Source organism: Astyanax mexicanus, chromosome 14 (assembly GCF_023375975.1).
Source record: "Astyanax mexicanus isolate ESR-SI-001 chromosome 14, AstMex3_surface, whole genome shotgun sequence".
In the NCBI taxonomy this organism is placed as follows: domain Eukaryota; kingdom Metazoa; phylum Chordata; class Actinopteri; order Characiformes; family Acestrorhamphidae; genus Astyanax; species Astyanax mexicanus.
The window spans coordinates 40,936,989-40,962,768 of NC_064421.1; the positions used below are offsets into that span (position 1 = coordinate 40,936,989).

Consider the following 25,780-nt stretch of genomic DNA (forward strand, 5'->3'; position numbering starts at 1 on the left):
CAAATGAATAAATGTTAAAATGAGATTTAATATTGTAAACGATGGTCAGTGTTAACAAAGGCAAGAAGACCAAAACCAATTTGAGAACCACGAATCAAGCATGAGTTCAGTTACAAGTGACTCAAATAATCCAGGCAAACAAAACCAAAATGCAAAACTAGAGAGAAAGATGAAGTTGGGTAGTTAAAGACAGGCAGGGTCAGTAACAAAACAGCAGCAATAGACAAACAACAAACCAAAGGAGAGAGCAGTCAAAAAGAGGTCATACACAAGAGATCCAGACAAGAGAAAGGCTAGGCAAAAAGAGTAGTAAAAAACAGAAAAAAGAGTTGGCAACGATAAATAATAAGTACAACAAGGGAAAGGCAAAAGAAATCAGAGGTTGAAGAGTTAGAACCTGGATTAAATACCAGGCAACTAGTAACAGAAACAAGGAGGTATTTATATTAACCGGACCAAGTGTGGGCAATCAAAAGCTCAGTGAGTTAGATCAGCAAAGTCCGGAGGGTCTAGTGCAAGTGTATGCTGGGAGTTGGAGTCTTTAGTGTGAGTATCGGAACTCATCAGGACTGACAATTTGGGGACAGTAGGACCCAATTAATCCATAAACAAAAATAATAAAACTAGTATCAAACATAAAATTGAATGAGAATTTTTACCTGGCCCATGTTTCTGTCTGGACTGGCTGTAGAAACTTTTGATTGGGATTCCCGTAATGTTTTCATGTAACATCTAGATGTACGGGCAGTGTCTCCATATGAGGGCAAGTGGTCAATGTTTTAAAAAAGAGGATTCATGGTGCAGAGAAACAGAAATGTAGTGTTATTCTTTAAGGATGCAGGGTCTCAAGAGGATAACAGAACCTGGCTTATGAACTTGGATGATACATATAACACACAGTATTTTTACATCAGAGCCTATAAAAACTGTTTTGCACAGTAAAGTCCTAAAAAAAAGAGCAGATTTGGGACACTTTTTTTTTTAAACTGCAGTGTTAACATAGCCTTATTCTCTCGTATTATTGATTAGTCTGCTGGTATTGAGTCTAAGCTGTTTCCCTCTGCAGAGAACAGGCAGGAAGTGTTGGAATAGGAAAATGTATGACTCTGCAAACGACATCAGTTCTCCTTCAACAGATGTGACAGGAAGGGGAGAGAGATTTAATCTATATATCAGCTTAAATAAAAAGTGACCTACCTTCAGAACCTTCAGAGAAGATTAATAGATCTAACAGAATCAAACACAAACAAGTAACTAAAGGAACAGATCGAACTAAATAAAATATTTTATGATTAGTATTGATTTATGATCTTATTACTGAAGATTAATAATGCTCCGCAGTGTTTTTATGGGTGAAGTGACACTGAAAACAGCAGTGAAAGTCAGTTTACGCTGAAGCCGCAGTACTGCAGTAATTACACATGTTTAAAAAAAGAGAGCATAAATCAATGGCCATTAAATGTTCATCATTTCTGCGGTCAGCCAGAGCTACCAGAATGAATTTTTCTCCATTTATCTCTCCCGTTCTGCAGAGCCGTGACTGGGTTTCCTTCCTGATCCGGATCGATAATAATCGGAACATTTTTGCCGCTCCCTCGGCCCGCTCATCAGACTCTCTGTGTACCCAGCCGTTCAGGCTTCAACTCGAGGAAATTAGTCTTTGTTCGGCTTCACCTGTGTGACAGTAATGACTGAAATTTATATCACCAAAGCACTCTAGAATAGATCAAACAGACAGATCAGATATGCAGCATAAAAGCTCCTTTGAAGCACCGAGAGGCAATGTGTACATCCAATCAATTCACAATGACGAAAATGCTCCATACAGGAAATGAGATGGCTTCAAAACAAGTGCACACTTCAGAGTCAGGAGTTACACTGGGGAAAATGAATGAACAAATGAATAAAAGCTTATATACAGTACTCATTCATTATTTATGTTTTTTTATTATTTATGTTTTTCCTACATTGTAAATGAATACTGGAGTGATCCAGACTATGAAGTAACACATAAGGATTTGTGTAGTAACTTAGAACTTAAAATACTCTGTAGAGCAGTTAGGTGCTCTCATCTGGGGAACTGTTTACTTGGTTTATGAAGTTTCTGAGGCTGGTAACTCTAATTAACTTATCCTGTGCAACAGAGGTAACTCTTGCTTTTCCTTTCCTGGGACAGTCCTGATAAGAGCCAGTTTCATCATCACACATTAAGAGGCAAGAAATTCAAGGAATTTCTGTTAACTGAAAGCCATAAGTAAGCACTTTTCTAATTTTGTTTGAAGAATTATTGCACACTTTCTTTAAAATCTATAAACTTAATTTGTCTTCCTAAATATCACTGTGTTCATCTGCTATATGATCTATTTAACTGAAATTGCTGATCTGAACAACCGATGATTTATAAAGGAAAATCATAAAAATAATCAGGGATGCCCAATTTTATACCACTGAATGTTTTCACTGGGGATGCACCAAAATAGTTTTTCTTTGTCCAAAACCGAACTAAATGAAAGCTTCACCTGTTAACAACAGATGATTGAAATCACATCACTACATATGTCTCCCTTATTGCTAGTCTCAAATTGTCTCTGTCACGTTTTTTGGAATGTGTTGCAGGCTGCTAAAATTCTTGGATAGATGTATATTTAAAAATAATCAAATATTTGCAAATAATCACACAGTTATTCACAGAATATTTTGTGATTAATCAGATTTTTTTAGCGATTGACATCACTACTTATAATGCATTACTGGGGATGTAAAAGTGTCTGAAAAAAACACCACTTTCACTCATTTAATTGTTACAATATTTGATAATATCTATGATCTACGGTCTACTGGGATTATAAAGTAGCCTATTAAATTATTTTGAGATTAAGTAAATGTGTTTGTGTGTGTGTACCTTGTGTTAGCATCATGATTTCAGTCTCTGAAACCGGAGCAGTAGATCAGTAAATCAGTGCAGGTGAGCCGGATCAGATACCCAGATTAATCACTGTGTGTGTCGGAGGCGCTTCCTGAAGGCGACCTCATGGCCTTGTTTTACCCATTGCAAGAGTGTAAGATTAAGCCCAGGTGACTCTGGCACTCAGGTTTGTGTGTGTTAGAGGGTTAAGGATGTCAGGGTGTTTTCTGTGTCACTAGAGACCCTCTCATATAATGCATATTTAATAGCATAATTTAATAGTGTATAAATATTTATATTACTGCATGCTTTTGGATCGGCCTACACAATAAGTTAAGCAGCGCACACTGTGGAGAGCCCTATGGTGTTACAGCATTGAACGTGGTGCTCTATATGTGACTTGCAGATATAGTTAATGTAATTTTTGTAAATAAAGTTAGTATAGTATAGTAATAGTATGCTGTTGTTGTGTAAAATGCACAGTTACAGTACTAATAAGGCAGCCGTGTATTATTAATTCAGCAGACGGATATCTAGGATAGGTTTACACAGTAATTAAAGTGGCCCAGATCTCTAGATCTGATTTCCTCACCAAATCTGATCTTTCTTTATTTTATGAGTCTGAAAAGAGGCCAAGGCCTGTGACTGACTGTGACTGTGAGTCACCAATCCATGTTTAATGACAGAGTGTACCAAACAGCATAACTGAAGTTGTCTTCATAACTCCTCCTGCTGTCACTCACAAGTAGTAGTGGGATTTACATTACATTACATTACATTTGGCAGACGCTTTTGTCCAAAGCGACTTACAATAGTCAAGTACAAAAGTAATAGAAGTTTAAGGTAAAACATTTTTAGATAGGGCCTAAAGGAGGTCGAAGGGAAATAATGGGATAGAGGAGTGAAGGAGGGGAAGAAGGAAGGAGGTCAGAAGTAGTTAGTGTGTTAGAGGTGTTAAGAGAGTAAGTGCTCTTTGAAGAGCTCAGTCTTCAGGAGTTTATTAAAGATAGTGTGAGATTCTCCTGATCTGGTAGTAGAAGGTAGTTAGTTAGAGGTGTTAAGAGAGTAAGTGCTCTTTGAAGAGCTCAGTCTTCAGGAGTTTATTAAAGATAGTGTGAGATTCTCCTGATCTGGTAGTAGAAGGTAGTTAGTTAGAGGTGTTGTGAGAGTAAGTGATCTTTGAAGAGCTCTGTCTTCAGGAGTTTATTAAAGATAGTGAGAGATTCTCCTGATCTGGTAGTAGAAGGTAGTTAGTTAGAGGTGTTAGGAGAGTAAGTGCTCTTTGAAGAGCTCTGTCTTCAGGAGTTTATTAAAGATAGTGAGAGATTCTCCTGATCTGGTAGTGGAAGGAAGTTTGTTCCACCATTGGGGAACTCTGTATGAGAACAGTCTGGGCATTTACAGGGCATCTCTCGATACAAGATTTTTATACGATACATTGCCCATGATGCAAACTAATACCATGATTCTTTGATACTCGATATATATCACAAGAACAGGAGTGTCACCATGTTTTCCTTCTAATTCAGCAAGTCTCGCCACTGGGTGGTGGTGGTGGTGGTTTAACTAAAAGCTAAGCTAGGTAAACAAAATTGTAATTCTTAAAACAATATATACTTTTAAAGTCAAAAGAGTGCTGGATGTTAATCTACACAGATTTCTCTCCTTAAAATCTTTATTTGGGTGAGTAAAAAAGCTCTTCTGTTTATTTACAGTAAGCTTAGATTTCCAGATTTCCACTAAGGCTGGGTCTAGCAGCATTAGCATAGCAGCTAACCATTAGTGCTAGTAAATGCCGCTCAACAGTGCTACACTGAGGAACCCTGAGGAACCCTTCCGGTAAGCCAGAGTGATGTTAACTAGCGGTTTGTCCCACTTGGCTTGTTTTAACACGGTAAATACACAGACTACAGTCCGATATACTCACCTCTGACATCAAAAGAGCTAGCGCTTAGCAGGGTTAGTGGCTAATGCTAATACTCTTCCAGTAGTGCTAGCCGGTGCTCCAGCAGTGCTAACTGATAGTGATGTGATGTGATCTTGTGCCACAAGATTACAATAGCATGATTTTTCTCATCAGGTGTTAAATATTACTTGCGAGACTTATGCACAGGTAACCAAAACAAATGTTTGATAATTATGGCGAGTGAGACACTGTGTGCGCACATACACACACACACATCTGCCATCTGTATCTGCTGACTTTTTTTATCACATTCCATTATTTACATAGTTTGCAGAGTAAAAATTGATTGACATCCATTACAAGATGATTACTTACAAAATAGTAAAAAAAAATCACCTGCAGTATTTTCAATCATATATTTCAACCTTAAAAATAGTTAAAAAAAAAAAATTATTTACTTTACTGCTAATATAAAAAAATAGCTAAAACTCCATTAAACTTCAGTAATTTCTTTCCACATTAACAATGTGTGGAATTTCAGACAAAATGTACATTTATTTCTTGTTTAAATAAATCTTCTTTTCCTTTCAATATCCAATTCAGCAGTGACAAGTAGCGCTGCAGCAAATGACTATTTTAATATTTGAATAATACAGTTTACTGATTGATTGAATAATATAAATAATGTATTATTAGTTTCAATTATCCAAACAGTTCTCAAAATCAGTTTTCAGATGTAAATAATCGTCAGCCTAAAGCAGCAGAGGACTAGATAAGAAGAGTCTTCCACAGCGGGCGTGAGCGGCAGTCGCGCTGTGTTAAAGGCTGACCTAAAGCAGAGCTCTGGGCTCTGAACGTGACACTGGTTTGAGCTCCATTATGGAGATCTGTTTCCTTTTATGGCTAAGGTTACACCACCACAGTCTCCAGTATCACCTATCAATCACAAACCCGCGTAAACAGGAAGGTGGGAGAGGTAGGAAAAACGCTGGCGTGTGGAGGTGACGGGGCACACACTGCTCTCTTACGCGAGGTTATAGGATCCATACAGGAACTCACACATGTTCACGTTCTCAGAGACAGGGCTGCTGACCCGACACGTGATCATCGATTAATCGATTAAACCGCTAGCAGCACTGACAGCGCATCGCTCACAGGAGCAGAGGGATGCTTTGTATGGCCGTGGTTTAGAGGGGTTATGTTAAGCACTGATGTGCTGTCGGCCTGGTGAATACATACACAGCCATGTTCTCTTTATCAGGATATTTAATGAACGTGTAAATGAATCTGCTAGTCCTTCTAGTACTTCATCAGTGCCCACAAGACACTGCCCAGTGGATGCTGCCCACAGTACACTTTTTGTGACACTGAGGTGTTAAAAACTTCAGCAGGACTGCTGTGGAAGATCTAGATTTTTTCTCAGTATGGGGCCATCAAGGGGCCACAATATTTATACTGGGCCCAATTAAATATTTTACCATTTGTTCTTCAATACTCAGAACCCCACAAGAGAGAAAACCACCACAGAGCATCTATTATTATTTGGGTGGTGCCCACAGGATGCTGCTCACAGGATGCTGTTGGTTGGATATTTGTGGTTTGTGGACTATTTAGTATTAATGAACCACCACCCAAATGATAAATGTTCTGTGGTGGTCTCTATTGTGGGGCCTTGCTCATACAAAAACTGGGTAACAAGAGAATAATAATAAAATATGTAGAGAAGCAGATACAGATACCCTCTGTGAGAACAAGGAGATTATCATGGCAGTTCCACACTGCAGAATCTAAACCGTTACCTTGGACCATGGACTGGGAATAATCTCTGTTAGTGGTGGCATGAAGGTGCCAGAGGGCACTTTGCTAGATCACTGTGGTAAAAACAAAGGATTAAAAAGTGGATTGGGCATAAAACCAATTGAAGACCCATTAAAATATGCCTCCTGGATTGACCCAGGTTCTGATACGCTGAATTTTATTGGGAATGTTTTGTTTGGCAGTGGTTTTTGCATTATAATAAATCACATTGTTTTTATTAGTATTTTTCTTGTTGGAAGTGATTATTATATGTTGGCCCCTATTTGTTGAAGGCTTATTAAATATTGATGTGCATCATCTTTGTAGATGTTTTGATAACTCTGTAGTAGGGATGTTCTATATCATATTGTACACCAGAGGAGCATTATTTAAAAATATATATAAAGTGATTTGGGGTTTGCCTTATCATATCGTGCACAATAATATCGCCCACATTTTTAAATATCGTAAACGATATTGTGTCCAGAAATATCGTTCCATATCACCCCCCTCCCCATTATTATTACATCAGGGTACACATTTTTGCTGTTATTAGCAAAAGAAAACATTCTGAAAGACATTCTGGATACAAATCTGATTAAAAAAAATATTTTATCTTTTTATATCCCAGTTAGGGGTGCGCCATATCATATTGTATGCAATAATACAATTTTGTTGCAGTAGTGTATTCTTGAAAAAAATTTCATTGTTTTGTCATACCGCCAAGAGTATCGTTATCGCAAAAATACCATGAAGTATCGTGATATTATTTTAGGGCAATATTGCCCACACCTGATAGTGATAATAGCAGTATTACTTACTGTGAAAATTCAAAGGTATATTTTTGTATAATTGTTTTTGTTTGCAGTTTTAATGCGTGCATTAAATAATCTGCTTTTTAATATTTTGGTAGATTTTTTTGCTTCATTTCTTTATCACTACATTTATTTTGATCAGTTTTGGTAGATTTTTTGCTTCATTTCTTTATCATTACATATATTTTGATACATTTTTTTTACTTATTTTAAATCAGACAGACTCTTGGTAAGTTACTGTTGTTTACAGAATGGACAAACGCTCAGATTTTTTTATTTGTATTTATTTGCATGTTTAAAACTGTTGTTATTTCATGAAAAAACTTTGAATCCCCTGAAATATTGAGTATTTTGTTTAAGAATCATGTTCCCGAGCCCGACTCTGTAGATGGTTTGCTGTAGTTCACTATTCTAATACCACAGGGACTTTTTGTTTGTAATTTTTTTTGTTTTCTTAGCTTGCCAAGGGGGAGCGGGCAAAGTCTTCGGTAAGTGCGTTCTGTTTCCTCTGCTACCCTGTACCCATGACTGCTATGCAAAGCAGAGCTAATAAAATAGTGATAATATCAGTCAAATAGTAATGAAGCCCCTATAACCATGCCCCCGCCTGCACGCTTCATAACCAGCCTTACGCCTTATTCCCAGCGGAAGCAGAAACGCTCGGAGGGCTGGAATTGTTCTTCAAACTCTTGGCAGACGCTCATTTGAAAGAACTCGCCCTCAGGCTTTCTGAAATCCACTGTGACCCTGCGAGGATCCTTAAAGGAAGATCTTTTTTTTAATACTAATAAAAAAGACGCCTTTCTGGATCCGGTTCTCTGAGAGTGTTTTTGGCTGTGCTTCCATCCTCTCTGTGTAGAGTTGTGTAGAAATGTGTGATTAGAGACTACGCTGTTAGCTAATGTGTCTGAAAGGGATCATTCTGATGAGGCTAATTATAGTATTGTGTTGAGTTTTATGCTTTTACTGTTGTGGAATAATTTAAGTTTCTCTGCTGACTTTGGTGACAGATAAGGAGATGAATTTTCTTTATTCTCTTTGACTTTAATTTTAAGACTTTTCTAGGCTTTTTTTAGTGTGTTATTATTATTATTATTATTAATATTATTATTATTATTATTATTATTATTATTATTATTATTAAAGACACACTGTGCAATCCTTGTTTGGTAGACTGTAATAAAAAAGGTTTTGTGCATTGCATGGTGGAAAGTAAAATTCAATAAAAAAAAAAATCAGATGGAAAGGCAGTTATCTAGTCTAGCTATTAACCAAAACACAATGTTTAGCCAGTGACCTAGCTAACTAAATATCTAAACTAGCCACCTAGCTTCCCAGCAGCAGACCACATCCATAAAAAAACAGGCTAAACAACAAATGACTACTATAGTGAAAGCACATTCACAGAAAGAAAAAAATCATACAAGTGTTCCTTATAATTACAACAGAAACTTTATCTCGCTCCATTTGGAGGAGACTTGCCCAAGTTCAACCTTGTGCGTCTCCTCTTTTTGTCGAGAGCTATTTTACTGTTTTTTGCTGTTTAAACATGAGCTTTTGCTGTGTTCTTTAAAGTTCCTTAAATCTTGGCAATTAAGGTCTTAAATTGTCTGTAAATTTGCTGTAGGTATTAAATTTTCAGACGGTGCATTTAATGCCGGTGGAAAATCACATACTAACATTAGCAGCAAGTTAGCTAACATTACCGGGAAGAGAACTAAGGTTAATAGAGAGCAAGCTAACATTAGCTGTAAGCAGTGATGTCAGTAACGTGTTACTCTAATCTGACCTTTTTTTCAGTAACGAGTAATCTAACGCGTTACTATTTCCAATCCAGTAATCAGATTAAAGTTACTTATTCAAGTCACTGTGCGTTACTCTCTCTCTCTCTCCACCCCACTCTCTCTCACACACACACACACAAACACACACCGCTCCCTTTCACGTCACCTTTACAATCCTCCCCTGTGTCTCTCTCTTGCGCTCGGCGTGTCTTTAATTTCCGCCTGTTCTCATTTTTCCGCCAGTTCTCGGGCTCCCTATCTCTTTATAAAGGCGGTTTTTACCGGCCGCGTCCCAATTCACTAGCCAGGGCAGCGGTCTGCACAGATCTGATTGGCAGAGGAGAGCGTTTGAAGATTTTGTGCCGCAGAGCGCGTATACCGTAAAGACAAGAAAAGTTCTGACGCTTTAAATGAACGCTGTCAAAATTAAATACTTTTCAGTAGTTTACTGGTTTGGGTCCGCACTGGACAACGTCTGGGTCCGGACCCGGACCGCAGTCCGCATATATGTGATCCCTGGCCTAGACCATATAAACCATATACACGGTTCTGTTTTATAAAACCACTCCTTGCTGCCCTGCAGAGAACAACAGGTTCAGTGTTCAGATTTACAGTGTTAAATATTTCAGGTCAAGAAAGACTTTCTTTATTTTTCTTTTTTATAAAAACAAGTATTTATGTTAAGTGAAATCAAGAAAGACCATATTTTATTTTTTATAAAAAAAATAATTTATGTTGAGTTAATTCAAGAGAAATGGTCTTTTATTTTTATTAAAAAACTTATTTTTTCAGGAAATAGTTCAACTTTAAATGTCTAGAGATACATTGTTGCTGTTAAAAATGCATTTTCCAGTAAAGGGAGTATTGGCAAAACTGGTTATAGTTTTTATGTTAAGGCGGCGCCGTGGCGGGAGGTGGTGTCTGCAGCTGCTGAAAGTAACTAATAAAGTAACTTGTACAGTAACTTAGTTACTTTTAAAATCAAGTAATCCATAAAGTAACTAAGTTACTTTTTAAAGGAGTAATCAGTAATCAGTAATCGGATTACTTTTTCAAAGTAACTATACCATCACTGGCTGTAAGCTAGATAATGTCATTGGGTTAGTGGAGAGCTATCTAACATAAGCTGCGAGCTACCTAATGTTATTGGGGAGAGAACTATGGTTAGCAAAGAGCTAGCTAACATTAGCGGCAAGCTAGCTAACTTTACCCAAGAGAAAATTAAGGTTAATGGAGAGCTAGCTAACAGTAGCTGCGAGCTAGGCCAGGCCCCTGCGTTGTTTAAATAGCAATAGTGCTTGTGAATATATCTACGGTGATGGGTGAGGATATTAGGTGTGTTCAGGTAGATTTTGGCATAATGCTATCTTGGCAATGGTTCACCACTGACTGAATACAACCTAGACAGACGTCAGATGTTCATTACTATCTTGGCAGTTAATTGTCAACACAGGCGCATTCCCAAAATGTGTAACCCCCCCCCCCGTTACACACACATGAACATGCAGCAGTGCACAAACCCAACTTTTACATTAACAATAAACAGAATGTTCCTGCTGTGAACAAGCAGATCAGTTTCCTCTGCAGAGAAGTATTGGACGCATCCAGGAAGCTACAACATTAAAATAGCAATCTGCCAAATTCAGAGCGCACCTGGCTTTAAAAGGAAATGTGAGGCAAGTGACACACTGATTGGTTTATTTTATGTTATGTCCAAAACACACCTATGATTCATTAAGAGAATACGGTTTCAAACCGTACAAGGCATACTTTTACTGTCGTTATGATAGCAAAGACACACTGACATGGCCTAAATCCAGCTGCACGATTTACAAAGATCGCAAAAATATGTTATAAAAATAGTGCAACATTTTATTTTACTATTTCTAACCTAAATTATGCAGAAATCTGAGATTTTGTGGCTCAATTTATGCTGTATGATTGTAATTACATTTTTGGTGACATTAATTAGACATATATAATATGTGTTTGTGTGTGTGTGTGTGTGTGTGTGTGTGTGTGTGTGTGTGTGTGTGTGTGTGTGTGTGTGTGTGTGTGTGTGTGTGCGTGTGTAATGAAGGAGGGTTCAGTTCAGTTCCATCTGTGTGTTGAGGAGTTTAATGATCTGAGGGAGGAAGCTGTTGCAGAGTCTGGTACTGGAGGCTTGGATGCTCCAGGACTTTCTGCCAGACGACAGCAGTGCGAAGAGTCTGTGTGAGGGATGGCTGGGGTCGTCCACAATGCTGGTTGCTTTATGGAGGCAGTATCTGGTGTAGATGATTATCTTCTCAGCTGTTCTTGCTGTAGGGTCTTGCGATCATATTGCGATGTTACAGTTCCCAAAACAGACAGTAATGCAGGTGCTGAAGATGCTCTCTACAGTCCCTCTGTAGAACATAATGAGCATGGGAGGTGGGAGATGTGCTTTCCTCAGTCTCTGCAGGAAGTAGAGGAAAGTGGAGACGTGTTAGTGAAGACTCTCTCTCTCTCTGCTGCTTCTGTACTGTTTATGTAAGTAAAACGGCCAATAAAATAAAATAAATGAAAGCCTTCAGGCTTTATTTATTTTAACTCAAACTCTGTATGCAGGCAGTGACTACAGTGACTGAGTTATAGTAGTGTATGTGTTAGAACAGAAGATTTGTCAATTTTTTTTTTCAGTTAAAAATGTCAAGTTGCTGTCGTTTTGCGCCATTACGCACAAAAAAACTTGTATTTCCAGTTTTGACAAAATGTGTGCTTTACATTGTGCAAAAATGCAATTTAAAAAAAGGACCAATAGAAATGCTTAAAAAATTACTTGGATTTTTACATTGAAAAAATCCAAAAATCAAAGAATGTGTTTTCCTTCTACTGTAAAACTGGAGATACAAGGTTTTAATGTGACAGCAATGACACGCAGTTCATGCTCAAAGACATTTTTGCTTCCCTTTAGCATCTTCATGTTTTTTATTTTTATTGTTTGATGGGTGTTGATGCTAACGCTAAAAAGCATTCAGCCAAGCTAATTAAAGGTGCAGTTCTGCATGTGTTAGGCTCAGGCGGTCAGAAATGAAAGCTAGAACCAATCAGTGGCCTTCCTTAGAACAGAGTAACAAAGACGGCAGAAAACAGGATTCATCCGAGATAAAGTGGAAACAGATCAAAGGTGTGTTCTCCTTTTGTTTCTGGAATTTTGCATACCTTTGGTGTGCATCTGCTTTGCTCTAATTGACCCCGACCAATCAGACCACCATGAAATTTCATCCCTGAAATTGCTGTCCGGTTCTGTTTGATATTCAAATTTAGAGAAAGAATTCGGCTAAAGAATTTTCTCGCCCTGCCTCACGGAATTCAAGCAGCGTTTGGCATTTACGGCCCAGCACTCACTAACAAATGCAGACTTTCACCCATGCAGCATTCAGAAGCTTCAGATGAATGGGCTATTTTTAATCCACAGTGTGTCAGATGGTTCATGTTGAGTGATGGAGACTGTCTGAGTTGGGGACCTAATATATAATGCAGCTTTAAATATATAGAGTACTGTGCAAAGGTTTTAAAATTAGAATTTTTTATTACAAGCTGTATATCTATATGGACTTAGATATGGATGTTTTTTTTTTTAACTCGGTAAAACACTAATATTAAAAATAATACAACAAAATATTTTTTATAACGCCATATTCATTAAAACATCTCCAAAGCTCTCCTCATGGAGTCTAGTGTTATTTAATGTATATTTATTATAATTTCAGCAGCGGGTTGGTTAAATCAGAGCTTAATGATGGTATATCAGATGAGCTCACAAGTTCACAAGATCTCAAATACTTTCATCAAAGTTAAAAATTCTTGTTCCTTTTTACTGTATTTTTTATGTATATATTTTGATGTGATCTAATAACCCTTGTATTGCTAATGAAGAGATTGTTAGGTGTCCAAAACACTTGCACAGTACTTTGTACTGTATGACACGGATCAGCTAAAACATTAAAACCACCTATAATCTTTCTTCGTCCATCTTATTAGCTCCACTGATCATATAGGACATTTTGTAGTTCTGTAATTACAGACTGTAAGATCTGTTTCTCTGTATACTTTATAATTATTTGGGTGGAGGGTCATTATTCTCTGCTCTGATCAGCATGGTGGTGGTGTATGAGGTGTTAGTGTGTGTTGTTCTGGTATAAGTGGATCAGATACAGCAGTGCAGCTGGAGTTTTTAAACAATCCAGTGTCCTGTGAGTGATAATGAAGGACTAGAGGGTGACCAGCACAAACTGTCCAGCAGCTGTAGGTAGGAGTGTCTATAATAATAGAGTGAAGGACAGTGAGTGATTAAACACAGTGTATAAAAACTCCAGCAGCACTGCTGCAGTGTCTGATCCTCCCAGCACTTTACACACACTAACCCAGGGGTGTCCAACCTTTTTTTTGTTGGGGGCCAGAAGGAGAAATATATTTGAAGTCACGGGCCACAGACTCTCATTATTTAATTTACTCACCATTTTACTTGACTTACTATCTTTATCTTTGACAGTGTTGTGTAAACTAAGATTTTTCAAATTGATGCTTAATTTAATATTAAACTCAGTTTTTCTGTGCTAGAAATGCGCACTCTCTCCGCTTTTAGACTCTGCCTCGTTTTTCTGCGCTAGAAATGCGCACTCTCTCCGCTTTTAGACTCTTTGGCCCGTTTTTCTGCGCTAGAAATGCGCACCCTCTCCGCTTTTAGACTCTTTGGCCCGTGTCTGACACCAAGCGTTCAAATTTGAATCTCACATTATAAAAACCTGCTTAACAGCGGGCCAACTTTCATACTATTTCTAAAATATCTCGCGGGCCGCTCCAAAAAAGGAAACGGGCCATAAATGGCCCGCGGGCCGTAGTTTGGACAACCCTGCACTAACCCCTCATACACCACCATGCCAATCAGTCATTGCAGTGCTAAGAATAATGACCCACGTCCCTATGTCCTAAATTATCAGTGGATAGTAAAAAAAAATACTGTAAGTGTAGAAACAAGGAGGTGGTTTTAATGTTATGGCTGATCTTTAATAAGAACTCGTTTGGCAGTGAATCTCACTTCATAATGTCTCTGTTGTTACTTTACCTGCTAGTATAAAAAAAAACTTGCTTGTACCTAAACCTGCTTTCCCTCCCCAAACGGCTAACTCCATAGCTTCTTGTCCAGCCAATACAAAGGCTTGTATTGACTAACAGCAGTGTACCCACTAAAAGGTGCATGTATGTTTACCCTGCTGTCTGTTTAGCTGTTAGACGGCACAGCTTCATTCCTGATTAGGGCTTTGTAATCCTGCTATGCTGTCAGTGTTTTTACATTAATGCACCCTCCAGGCTTTAATAAATCCAGAGGGTACAGGTTTGCTGCTGATAGTGAGCAGATGTGGCTGTGTGATTGACAGGCCCCAACGCCAAGCTGGGACTCCGGTGCAAAGCCTGCAAGATGGGCATCCATCACAAGTGTCTGGACGGTGTAGGACAGCAGAGGTGCATGGGCAAACTGGTAAGACTCTTCAGACTTCCTCCATTTGGTTGCTGTGTTCCCATTTCCTGTCTTTGTGCACCCCATTTAATTAATTAATTACAGTCTCAAACAAACACAATTACTCTCCTCACATTTCTGGTCTTTTTATATAATTTCACAGGAAATTAAGTCAGTGTAAAGCTTTATAGCAATATAGATTTACAGCCTTCTAAATATAACTTAAACCACAGTCATTAATGTCTCAGTAAATATCTGGCAACACCAGCAGTGTCAAAAGTTTTACATTTATTATAGATACTAGGGTTAAAAAAATACTTCTATAGAAGTTGAAGCATCAACCGTTGTATCTCCTGCTGTCGACCTCATCTTCAACTGAAATTCTATATTTGTATACTTAAATTCTATATTTTGTATATTTTATATTTAAATTGTATCAATGACAGAAGAAATAAGAGTCTATGAGACCTTTAATGCAAGAAGACACATCTTCATTTAGACTCGACTCTACCTCCAGACAGCACAGATTATACACAGAGCGCCATCCACCCACCCAAAGAGAGCAAGGCCAATTATGGTTTCTCGGGGCTCCAGCAGCTGATGGCAAGCTACATGACTGGGATTCTAACCAGCAATGCCCGGTCCCCAACTTTTTTAAAGGAATTTCAGCCTTTTAATCTTTTGAGCCTAGAAATATCCTGTCTATGCTTTTATAATGTTTTGCAGTAGAAATAATAGACTATAGAATTTCTAATAATTTATTTTTAATAAAAAAATATATTCTAATAAGTAATGTAAGGGAGAAAAATCAAGGACTAAAGCTTAGGCCATGCCACAGGATCCTATAGTGCACGACAGGACCCCCTCTCCCCAAAACCATTTTTTTTTTCTATAAAAACGTCAAAATGAGTATGATGTTATATTTCAATGTTAATGTTGAAAATGGATTTTGGGCAGGATTTTTTGCTGCTCCTGACAACCCTGGCTGTAGCTAACGGTAGTTCTCAGTCTGAATATACTTGCGCAGTGCTATTTTATTTGTGAAAGCTCCTCAGCAGTGCTACTTAAGTCGCATGTGCGTAAAATTTACACAGATAAGTGCAGTTAGCTTTCGGTAAGCTATGAAGTCTTAACAGATGCCTAGGCTAAGCTCAGCTAACGTTACTATTCTATGCCTGTATAGCTAGAAAAATACACTTGATTCTGAGTGTGATAAGAGATGCAGAATGCTAAAATATGTTTGATTTGTCTGAGTAGAGCATAAAAAATAGTGCGGCCAGGGGAGGAGTGGGGTGGGGGTAAAGTGTGCGCTGCTGCTGGACTCCTTTGTATTAATTATTTATTTTGGATTGATCCTTGGTATTTATACATTTCCTGTGTATGTATAAATGCATGATATTTAAGTTCATAAGTCTACAGTAAACTGAGAGCTGACATAATTGCTTTTAAAAATGGGATAAATGTGCCATATCATTATAATTACAATATAATGGAGTTTTTTGCGAGAGTAGTTTAAATTCTGCTGATGAAGGGAAAGGAAGATTAAGTACTGTCCTGTAGAGACCAGCTGCCATGCCACTGGCAGAGTGCTGTCATTTTTGTGTTTTCCTAAAGTGGCCAAATTATTTTGTGTGTGTGTTTGTGTGTGTGTTTCTTAATAACACCTGCTACATATATATATATATGTGTGTGTGTGTTTCTGTGTGTGTGTGTGTGTGTATATGTGGCAGGTGTAGATACATATCCATTGCGGTTATTATTACACAGTGTGTGTGTGTGTGTGTGTGTGTATGTGGCAGGTGTAGATACATATCCATTGTGGTTAATATTACACAGTGTGTGTGTGTGTGTGTGTGTGTGTGTGTGTGTGTTTTATCGGGTACATTAACCCTGGCGGTTATTTTGGGTGATTAGATGAAGATTAGGCGTTAGATGGTGTGATTTATCACTCTGTCTTTTCCTCCTTCTGTGAACTGGGGTGTGATCAAGCATCTTAATGAGAGTGTGTGTGTGTGTGTGTGTGTGTGGTTGTGTGAGTAGTGGAGATGATGGAGAACATGCATCTATCATTTAAGCATCTCTCCACATCTCTCCAGGGCCCTGCAGTCGCAAAAACACCACTAGGGGGTTTCACACAGCCCCTCACACAGGAAAAGAGCCCCCACTTGGTCAAATCCCCCCCCCCCCCTCACACACACACACACAGCAGAAAAAAAGGGCAGAATTTTGAGGAAGGCTAACTTCCAGCAGGTCTGGATTTCCCATCACTGCTGTCGTGTCCGGGTCCATGCCAGGTGTCGCTGGGAATGATGGATGAGGAAGGGAAACTCCGCCAGTGGATCAGTCTGTCCAGATTTCATCAACACTTCCTTTTTTCCTTTTCTTTATTGGACTTATCCCAATGTCTTCCTATTTCCCATAGCATCATGTTCTCATTATAGAAGATGAACAAGGAAAATCCAAAGAGATGTGAGCTGTTTACACTGCTGCAATTAAATGCATCATACATCATTTATTAAAGAATGTTGCCAATTTTACACCGAAACTTTGGATCTCCAGTTTTATTATTATTATTTTTTTTTGTTTTAATATAATTTGAAACTGGCAGATATCCCCCTTTTTCCTCCATTAATTTAACAGTTCTACTGATAATAAAACGGCCTCAGAGAATTTGTCCATTTGGTTCAGCAACAAACTTTAGTTAAGCTTAAAGATGTTATTTGAAGAATCAGTACAGCAGTCTCCCACTCCATGGAAATGTAAAACTGTAAAAGTGTCTCTACACAGTGATACTGGTCATCCATTAGCTTCTAGCTGATGACAGGCCTGTGCCTTGGTTGTTCTTGGGCTGTTCCTCGATACTTAAGTTCATTCAGGACTGTCCAGATGTCCAGCCTGGTCATTGCGAAGTCGTATTTGTTATGGGGGGGATCTCTGCAGCTGTCCGTTGAGTATTGTATATACAACAGCAAATGGAAAAGAAGGCTCTTCCTGTGTCACGTTGCTCTGGGTGTAAGGATGAGAGCGCCGGTGAAGTTCTCGGCTCGCAGGGATGGAAAATCTCGCCACAGGGGTCCTACTAAAAAGAAGAACTCCCAGCAGAGTCCAGCTTCAACTTCAGTTTTCTTTTCGCCATGAAGGAAAAAACAGCCTTGGGTTAACATGAAGTTTTGCATAACTTTATGATGTTAAGTTTTGGTTGGAAATTAAATTCATGTATCCATTAAAAGCCAACATTGGATTAATATCAAACTCCAAAGTCTTGGTTGGAAATCAAAGTCACAAATATTTCAAAACCAACATTAGGTTAATTTTGTGCTCCATTGTTAGATACACATAATTGTTTTGGTTGGATGTCACAAATGAGTCAAAACCAACATTGGGTTGACATCAAGTTCCAACAGTACTTGGTTTGGCTGCAATTGTTTTTCCCAGATTTAGAAGTAGTTTGGTGTATCTGTTCATTGTGGATCTCTACGGTATACAACAGGAAATGGAAAAGAAGGATCTTCCTGTGTCACGTTGCTCGGGGTGTAAGGATGAGAGCGCCGTTAAGTTCTCAATTCGCGGGGATAGAAAATATCGCCACTGGGGACCGGCTTAAAAAGAAGGAGAACTCCTAGCAGAGTCCAGCTTCAACTTCAGCTTTCACTTCGCCATATAGAAAAAAACAACCCAATGTTTGGGTTAAGCTTTGCATAACTTTACACATGTTGAATTTTAATTGGAAATTAAATCCATGTATCCATCAATCAAATCAAATCAAATCATGTATCAAATCAAAGTCACAAATATTTCAAAACCTACATTAGGTAGATTTTAAGGTCCATCAGTACTTGGTTTGGCTGCACTTGCTATTCCCAAGTTAAGAAGTGGTTCGGTGTGTGTGTGTGTGTTCACTGTAGATTCTACCTTATAGACAACAGCAAATGGAAAAGAAGGCTCTTCCTGTGTCACGTTGCTCTGGGTGTAAGGATGAGAGCGCCGGTGAAGTTCTCGGCTCGCGGGGATGGAAAATCGCGCCACAGGGGACCGGCTTAAAAAGAAGAAGAACTCCCAGCAGAGTCCAGCTTCAACTTCAGTTTTCTCTTCGCTTGGCATGCTGTTATTTTTAAAGCATGTTTATTTCTCTTGGCCCGTGTGATCATCTTGGCGAGAGCGGCAGCTATCTTTGAGCTCCGTGGGCTCAGGAGAAGAGCTGGGTTCAGTGAGGACGATAAAAACAAACAGGAGTGGCCAGCGCTGCAGTAATGAAGGCATTGTTGGAGCTGTAGGCCTCATTAGCTAGCCTTTACTAGATAAATAGATGTTTCTGGATGTGCTGGTCTCTGTGCTGGGTAATTGCTTTTGAGATTAACCAGGTTATTAGTTTTTGAGGGACTGAAACCATAATCCTTTGTACAGAACATGACGTTTTACAGAACTTCACAGGTGTTGAATTTTGGTTGGAAAAAAATGTATCAATCAAAGCCCATCATTGGATCGATATCAAACTCCGACATGAGGCAGACTTTACAAAATTTGGTTGGAAATCAGAGTCACACATATTATAAAGCCAATGAAAGATCGATTTTAAGCTCCAACATTAGACAAACGTTAAATTTTTGGTTGGATGTCACGAATGAGTCACAACCAACATTGGGATGACATCAAGTTTCCCTCAGCACTTTCCAGGTTAAGAAGCAGTTTGATGTATTTGTTTACTACGGACTTCTACCTCACCCTACCTCTCTCAACTTCACTCTGCCCTACTGCCTCACTTGGCCTCACTCTGCCTCACCCTACCTCATGCTGCCTTGCTCTATATCTAATTTGAATTCTCTCTACCTCTACATCAATCTACCTCACTCTAACTTTACCTCACTTTACCTTGCTTGTCTTCACTCTACCTTTCTCTACAACACTCAACCTCACTCTACCTTCCTCTACAATGCTCTAACTCACTCTATCTACCTCTGCAATGCTCTACCTCACTCTACAATGCTCTACCTCACTCTACCTTCCTCTACAGTGCTCTACCTCACTCTACCTTCCTCTACAATGCTCTACCTCACTCTACCTTCCTCTACAATGCTCTACCTCACTCTACCTTCCTCTACAATGCTCAACCTCACTCTACCTCTCTCTACAATGTTCTACCTCACTCTACCTACCTCTACAATGCTCTACCTCACTCTACCTTCCTCTACAATGCTCTACCTCACTCTACCTTCCACTGCAATGCTCTACCTCACTCTACCTTCCACTGCAATGGTCAACCTCACTCTACCTTCCTCTACAATGTTCTACCTCACTCTACCTACCTCTACAATGCTCTACCTCACTCTACCTTCCTCTACAATGCTCTACCTCACTCTACCTTCCACTGCAATGCTCTACCTCACTCTACCTTCCTCTACAATGCTCAACCTCACTCTACCTTCCTCTACAATGCTCAACCTCACTCTACCTCTCTCTACAATGTTCTACCTCACTCTACCTACCTCTACAATGCTCTACCTCACTCTACCTTCCTCTACAATGCTCTAACTCACTCTACCTTTCTCTACAATGTTCTACCCTACTCTACCTTCCTCTACAAAGCTCTACCTCACTCTACCTTCCTCTACAATGCTCTACCGCACTCTACCTTTCTCTACAATGCTCTACCTCGCTCTACCTACCTCTACAATGCTCTACCTCACTCTACCTTCCTCTACAATACTCAACCTCACTCTACCTTTTTTCTACAATGCTCTACCTCACTCTGCCTACCTCTACAATACTCAACCTCACTCTACCTTCCTCTACAAAGCTCTACCTCACACTACCTTGCTCTATTAAGCTCTACCAGTCTAGTTTTTTCACTAGTGAAAACCCATATTTCATTAACAATAAAAATAGGATTTTGTCTAACAATCCTAATTCACAACGTGTACAATTAATTAATAAGTACATTTAAATGTTTACTGTTTTCTTGATTACATTTTCCATACTGTCCAAACCTTTAATAATTTAGAGTTTATATAGCATTCAACCAGAGAACAGCATATATAACTGCGATATTGGTGGGCCGTTGGGATGGTCATCTGCCCAGTAAATGGTATCTCTCCATTGTGGCATTCCTGCATTCATTAGGCTGCCATAACAACAATAAGTGTGCTCCTTTTAACCTTTCCCATAATGAGCTGCATGCGAAATGTGACGTGTGGCGAGTGGAGAGGTGCTCGTGGCTCTGGAGTGAAGCTTATTTTAGCCGTCCGTCTCTTCAGTCACGGCCAGAGGAGAATTCATCAAAGTGGATTTGGGATGCTGATTATGTATGCTGTCCTTTATCTCAAAAACACATAAACAAGTAAGGGCATGGCCAGTGCAACGTGTGTGCACAAGTGTGTTTGTGTGTGCCATGTATGGTTTTATAGTGCTAATACTTCCATAAAAGGAAGTCACCTGGGCCAGGAAGATTATGCAGTCTGGGATTGGTAACTGTACTGGATGTTCCGGATTAAATCTCCAATATGTTCTGAGTTTAAACCATGATTTAAGGTGAATTCACTTGGAGTGAACATTGAAGGCTATTTTTCCGAATGGATGTTAAGCTTAAATCTATGTTCTGGTCTGTACTTGTGTTCAAATCAAATCAAATTTGTTTCTATAGAGAAGGAAGATTTTAGATTTAGATTTTTCAAAGCAGCGCCGCTTGTTTAGATGACAGTTTTGCACATCTTGGCTGGATTTTCTCAGTCAGCTTTATGAGGTAGAGTCACCTGGAATGGCTTTTAGTTAACAGCTGTGCTGAACTTGTCAAGAGATTTTGGTTGGTTTAACACTTTTAAGTTACTACATGATTCCTTATGTGTTCCTTCATAGTCTGGATGATTTTAGTATTCATTTACTACAATGTAGAAAACAAAACCTAAAAACATTAAACAGAAACTAACCCTGGACAGCAGTGCTGGAGCAGCATTAGAATTACTTTTTTTTTACTATTAGCAGAACTTTTAGGGTTCCTCCGTGGCTAGCAGTAGTGGTTAGCTGCTAATGCTGCTGCACCCAGCCTTAGTGGAAATCTGAAAATTTGAGCTTAGTGTAAATAAATAAAAGCTCATTACTCACCCAAACGAACAGTTTTCAGGAGAGAAATCTGTGTAGATTAACATCCAGCGGTCGCTTGACTTTAAAAGAAAATGGTTTTTAAAAATTACTGTTTTGTTTACTTAGCTTAGCTTTACCTTATTAAGCCCACCACCACTTAAACAGTGAAACAGGGAAAACAGTGCGACAGCCCTGTTCCTTACTAGTGTAGCATAATGCACTTTATAATTCGCTTTATATAGACTCATTGTGCTCCTTACATTACTGTGCAAAATAATAATAGTAATAGTAATAATAAAATAAATATTAATAATTGATAAATATCAGAAAAAATGTTTATTCAGACAGTTGCCCCCTCCTTAGATGGGAATTAATATGAGCCTGAAGAAGTGCTGGAATATTCCTTTAATGTTGAACACACTGGATCAATAATACAGCAGAGTTAACGGTCAGTGGGATTATTTGGATTGCTTCAGAGTGAGAGGCGGCTGAAGTGGTCCTTTAGAGGAGGAGATGAAAGTACCTGAACGTTTCGATCTTGTAGTGGCCTTTCTACCAATGACCGGATTTTTAGATAAGAGTACATCTGAGAGACTGTGTGTGTGTGTGTGTGTGTGTGTGTGTGTGTGTGTGTGTGTGTGTGTGTGTGTGTGTGTGTGTGTCTGTGTCTGTGTGTATCAGAGAGGGAAAGTGATTGAAACCAAGAGAGTGAAGATGAATGATAAGCGTGCCATCCTTCCACCTTGACTGAAGAGGTGTGACGGTTCATACACAGCTGGATTCTGGGATAAAAACAGGAGTTTATCATCTACTAAATAAAGCAGTCAGCAGGATCTCTCCGCCCAGGAGCCGAGAACAACTGTTTGTTTTTACATTTGTAATATTTGTAATATATACAGCTCTGAAAAAATAAGAGACCACTTCAGTTTCTGATTCAGTTTCTCTGATTTTGCTATTTATAGGTATATGTTTGAGTATAATTAACATTGTTGTTTTATTCGATAAACTACAGACAACATTCCTCCCAAATTCCAAATCAAAATATTATCATTAAGAGTTAATGAGTTTATAAATCAATATTTAGTGGAATAACCCTGGTTTTTAATCACAGTTTTCATGCATCTTGGCATCATGCTCTCCTCCACCAGTCTTACACACTGCTTTTGGATACCTTTATGCCTTTACTCCTGGTGCAGAAATTTAAGCAGTTCAGCTTGGTTTGATGGCTTGTGATCATCGATCTTCCTCTTGATTAAATTCCAGAGGTTTTCAATTTGGTAAAATCAAAGAAACTCATCATTTTTAAGTGGTCTCTTAGTGGTCTCTTTATTTTTCCAGATGAGTACACACCCAAGACTGATTTTGGGCGTGATTTGGGGAGGGGCTGATTTCTGCTGGTTTGTTTTCACACACAATAACTTTTTTTGTGTGTACCATCCTGGATCAGTTATGCAATTCCATGCCCCTTTTTTCTGTTTTACAAAAGCTCTTACTATTTGCTAAGCATTAAACCCATTAGACCATTTCATTTACTTATGTATAACATTTGTGCATATTAGGGACAAGATGAATTTTATGCTAAATACATGGATGAAAAGATCTTTAAAAAAAGTCTTAAATTTGTTTAGCTAAAATTAAGGCCTCTATGGATCTTAAATGAATCTCTCAAAGGTCTTAAACATGCCCCTCAAAAATAAATAACTGCTGTCTCATGATTTTTTAGCATACGGCTCACTGAAATAAAGAACACTGTGATGTGGTTATATATATGGCTGGTTATATGCAGGTATATTATACACTCTTAAAAACAGAGGTACGAAACGAGTACTTTTTTGTACTCAAAAGTACACTCTTCATAATTGTACCCTCAAAGGTACAATATTGGTCTTTACAGGGTCAGATTTGTTCCCTCTGAAGTACAAAGTCATTCCTAACAGCAATAAGTACAAATTTGTACCATTTAACCAACCAAAAGGTACATTCAGTATTCTGTATCACTGTACTAATAAACAATATATACTTTATTTGCACTTTTTTTTTTTATTTGAAAGCCAGACAATTTTGCATCATGAAGTTCTTGACACATATTTAGTTGATGATAATGTTTATAATCTTTATAATCTATACTAGCATAAAAACCATGGGTACAAAAAAGGACTTTCACTGAAAGGTACTTTTTTGTACCTCAATATAAGGTACAGCCCCAGCGACAAGCTTTGTACCCTTTTAAGTACAAATCTGTACCTACTTTTCTTAGTGTGTATAGACATAAGATCGCAACCTTTGACACTTCTTAATACCCAGCAGAGCGCTACATAGTGAATAGTCAGGTTACTCAGGTTCATCTTTTCCACACCAGCTATAATATTTAATATTTATCACCTGAAGTGTTTCATCCTCGACCTTCACAGTCACAACAGCGTTCTGAGCCAAGCAGCAGGCGTCCCCCGAGACCCACCGGCCGACACTACACACAGATTAATGATGAGATTACATTAGCTGCACTAACTGGAGCTATATCTAATGGGGATAATTTGATAGAAATCTGCTCATGTAGAGACAAGTCGGAATATTATAACCACATCCTTGTTTCTCGACTTGCTGTCCATCTTATCAGTTTCACAGAGCATAAAGGACCACGTTTTTCCTCAACAGCCAGGAACCCACAGGAGAGACCACCACACCACAGAGCAGATATTATTATTATTTGGGTGGTGGGTGATTATTATTCTCAGCACTGCAGTGATTAGCACTAATTAGCCTGGTAGTGGTGGTGTATGAGGTGTTGGATCATATGCAGCAGTGCTGCTGGGGTTTTTAAACACTGTATTTAATCACTCACTGTCCTCCACTCTATTAGACATTCCTGCCTATAGCTGCTCCACCTTAAAGTCAAGTCAGAGACAGAAGCTTTGAATCTGTTTCTGCACAGTTTGTGTTGGTCTACCTGTCAAAAATACAAAAATACTGTATCATAATACTGATATTGTGTTCTCTTTGTGTGTGTGTGTGTGTGTGTGTGTAGCCAAAAGGCTTTAGGAGGTACTCCAGTTCCCCCCTTCTCATACAGGAGCAGTTTGGCTGCATTAAAGAGGTCATGCCCATCGGTGAGTGAGGCTTTTGTAATGTGTTTTTTATTTTACACCACCACAACAAGAAGAAATAATCATATCTTTATCATTCTTTATTATTATTAGGCCTTCTTCTCTCTTAAAATGTATGATGAATCTTAAAGATGTCATGGATAGTAGGGCTGGGCAATATGGCTCTAAAATAATATCACGATATTTCATGGTATTTTCACGATAACAGTACTTTTGCCGATATGACAAAACCCTAAATTAGAAAAATTATTTAGAATTTTATTATTGCCTGCAATATGATATGGCTAACTGAGATATTAAAAAAAATAATTATATCAGATTTGTAACAGAAGTCATGGATTCAGAATGTCATGATACTTATAATAATGCACTGCAAATATCTCCATATATCCAGGCTAAAGTAAAATAAATGATACTGGACAGATATAATCTGTCTCTAGTAGATATAAAATGGGAAATGAGAACAGTGTGATTTTTTCTTTTGCTAAAAACGGTAAAAAGTAGAACCCTAATGTGATAATTAGGGGTGGGTGATATGGCACGATATTTCAGGGTATAATATTGTTCACGATATTTAAAGTTTTTGGCGATATTATCATGTACGATACGATATGGCACACCCCTAATGGACAGTAAGTTGTCACTGTCCAAAGAAAAATATGAATCTCCAAAATAGCAACTTTACTGGAGAAGGAGAAAACCTTCTTAAATTTAAGAGTGTATTTACACCCGTAGTTTGTTTTTCCATGAATCAGCAATGGCTGCTTTTAAACTGAATGCTATTTTTTGAAAGTTATTTTAATGGCATGTGCAGTTCAGATGTCCACATAGTAAACAGAATTGCTAGCAGTGAACACTGCACATACAGCGTGAAAACAGCATGGAGCAGCAGCAGAGTAGTGCTGGGCGGTTT

At 38.5% G+C, this 25,780-nt stretch overlaps 1 protein-coding gene across 2 annotated transcripts in view; it reads left to right on the forward strand.

Moving 5' to 3' along the window:
- stac (SH3 and cysteine rich domain) overlaps window positions 1-25,780 on the forward strand; it is an 84,105-nt gene that overhangs the window by 27,641 nt on the left and 30,684 nt on the right. The window contains exons 3-5 of one of the 2 annotated variants that reach the window (XM_049463564.1): window positions 7,882-7,911; window positions 14,610-14,710; window positions 24,789-24,870. In XM_049463564.1, coding sequence (XP_049319521.1) covers window positions 7,882-7,911; window positions 14,610-14,710; window positions 24,789-24,870 — 213 coding nt within the window. The remainder of the gene's footprint in view (window positions 1-7,881; window positions 7,912-14,609; window positions 14,711-24,788; window positions 24,871-25,780) is intronic. The other variant, XM_049463565.1, reaches the window with a different exon arrangement.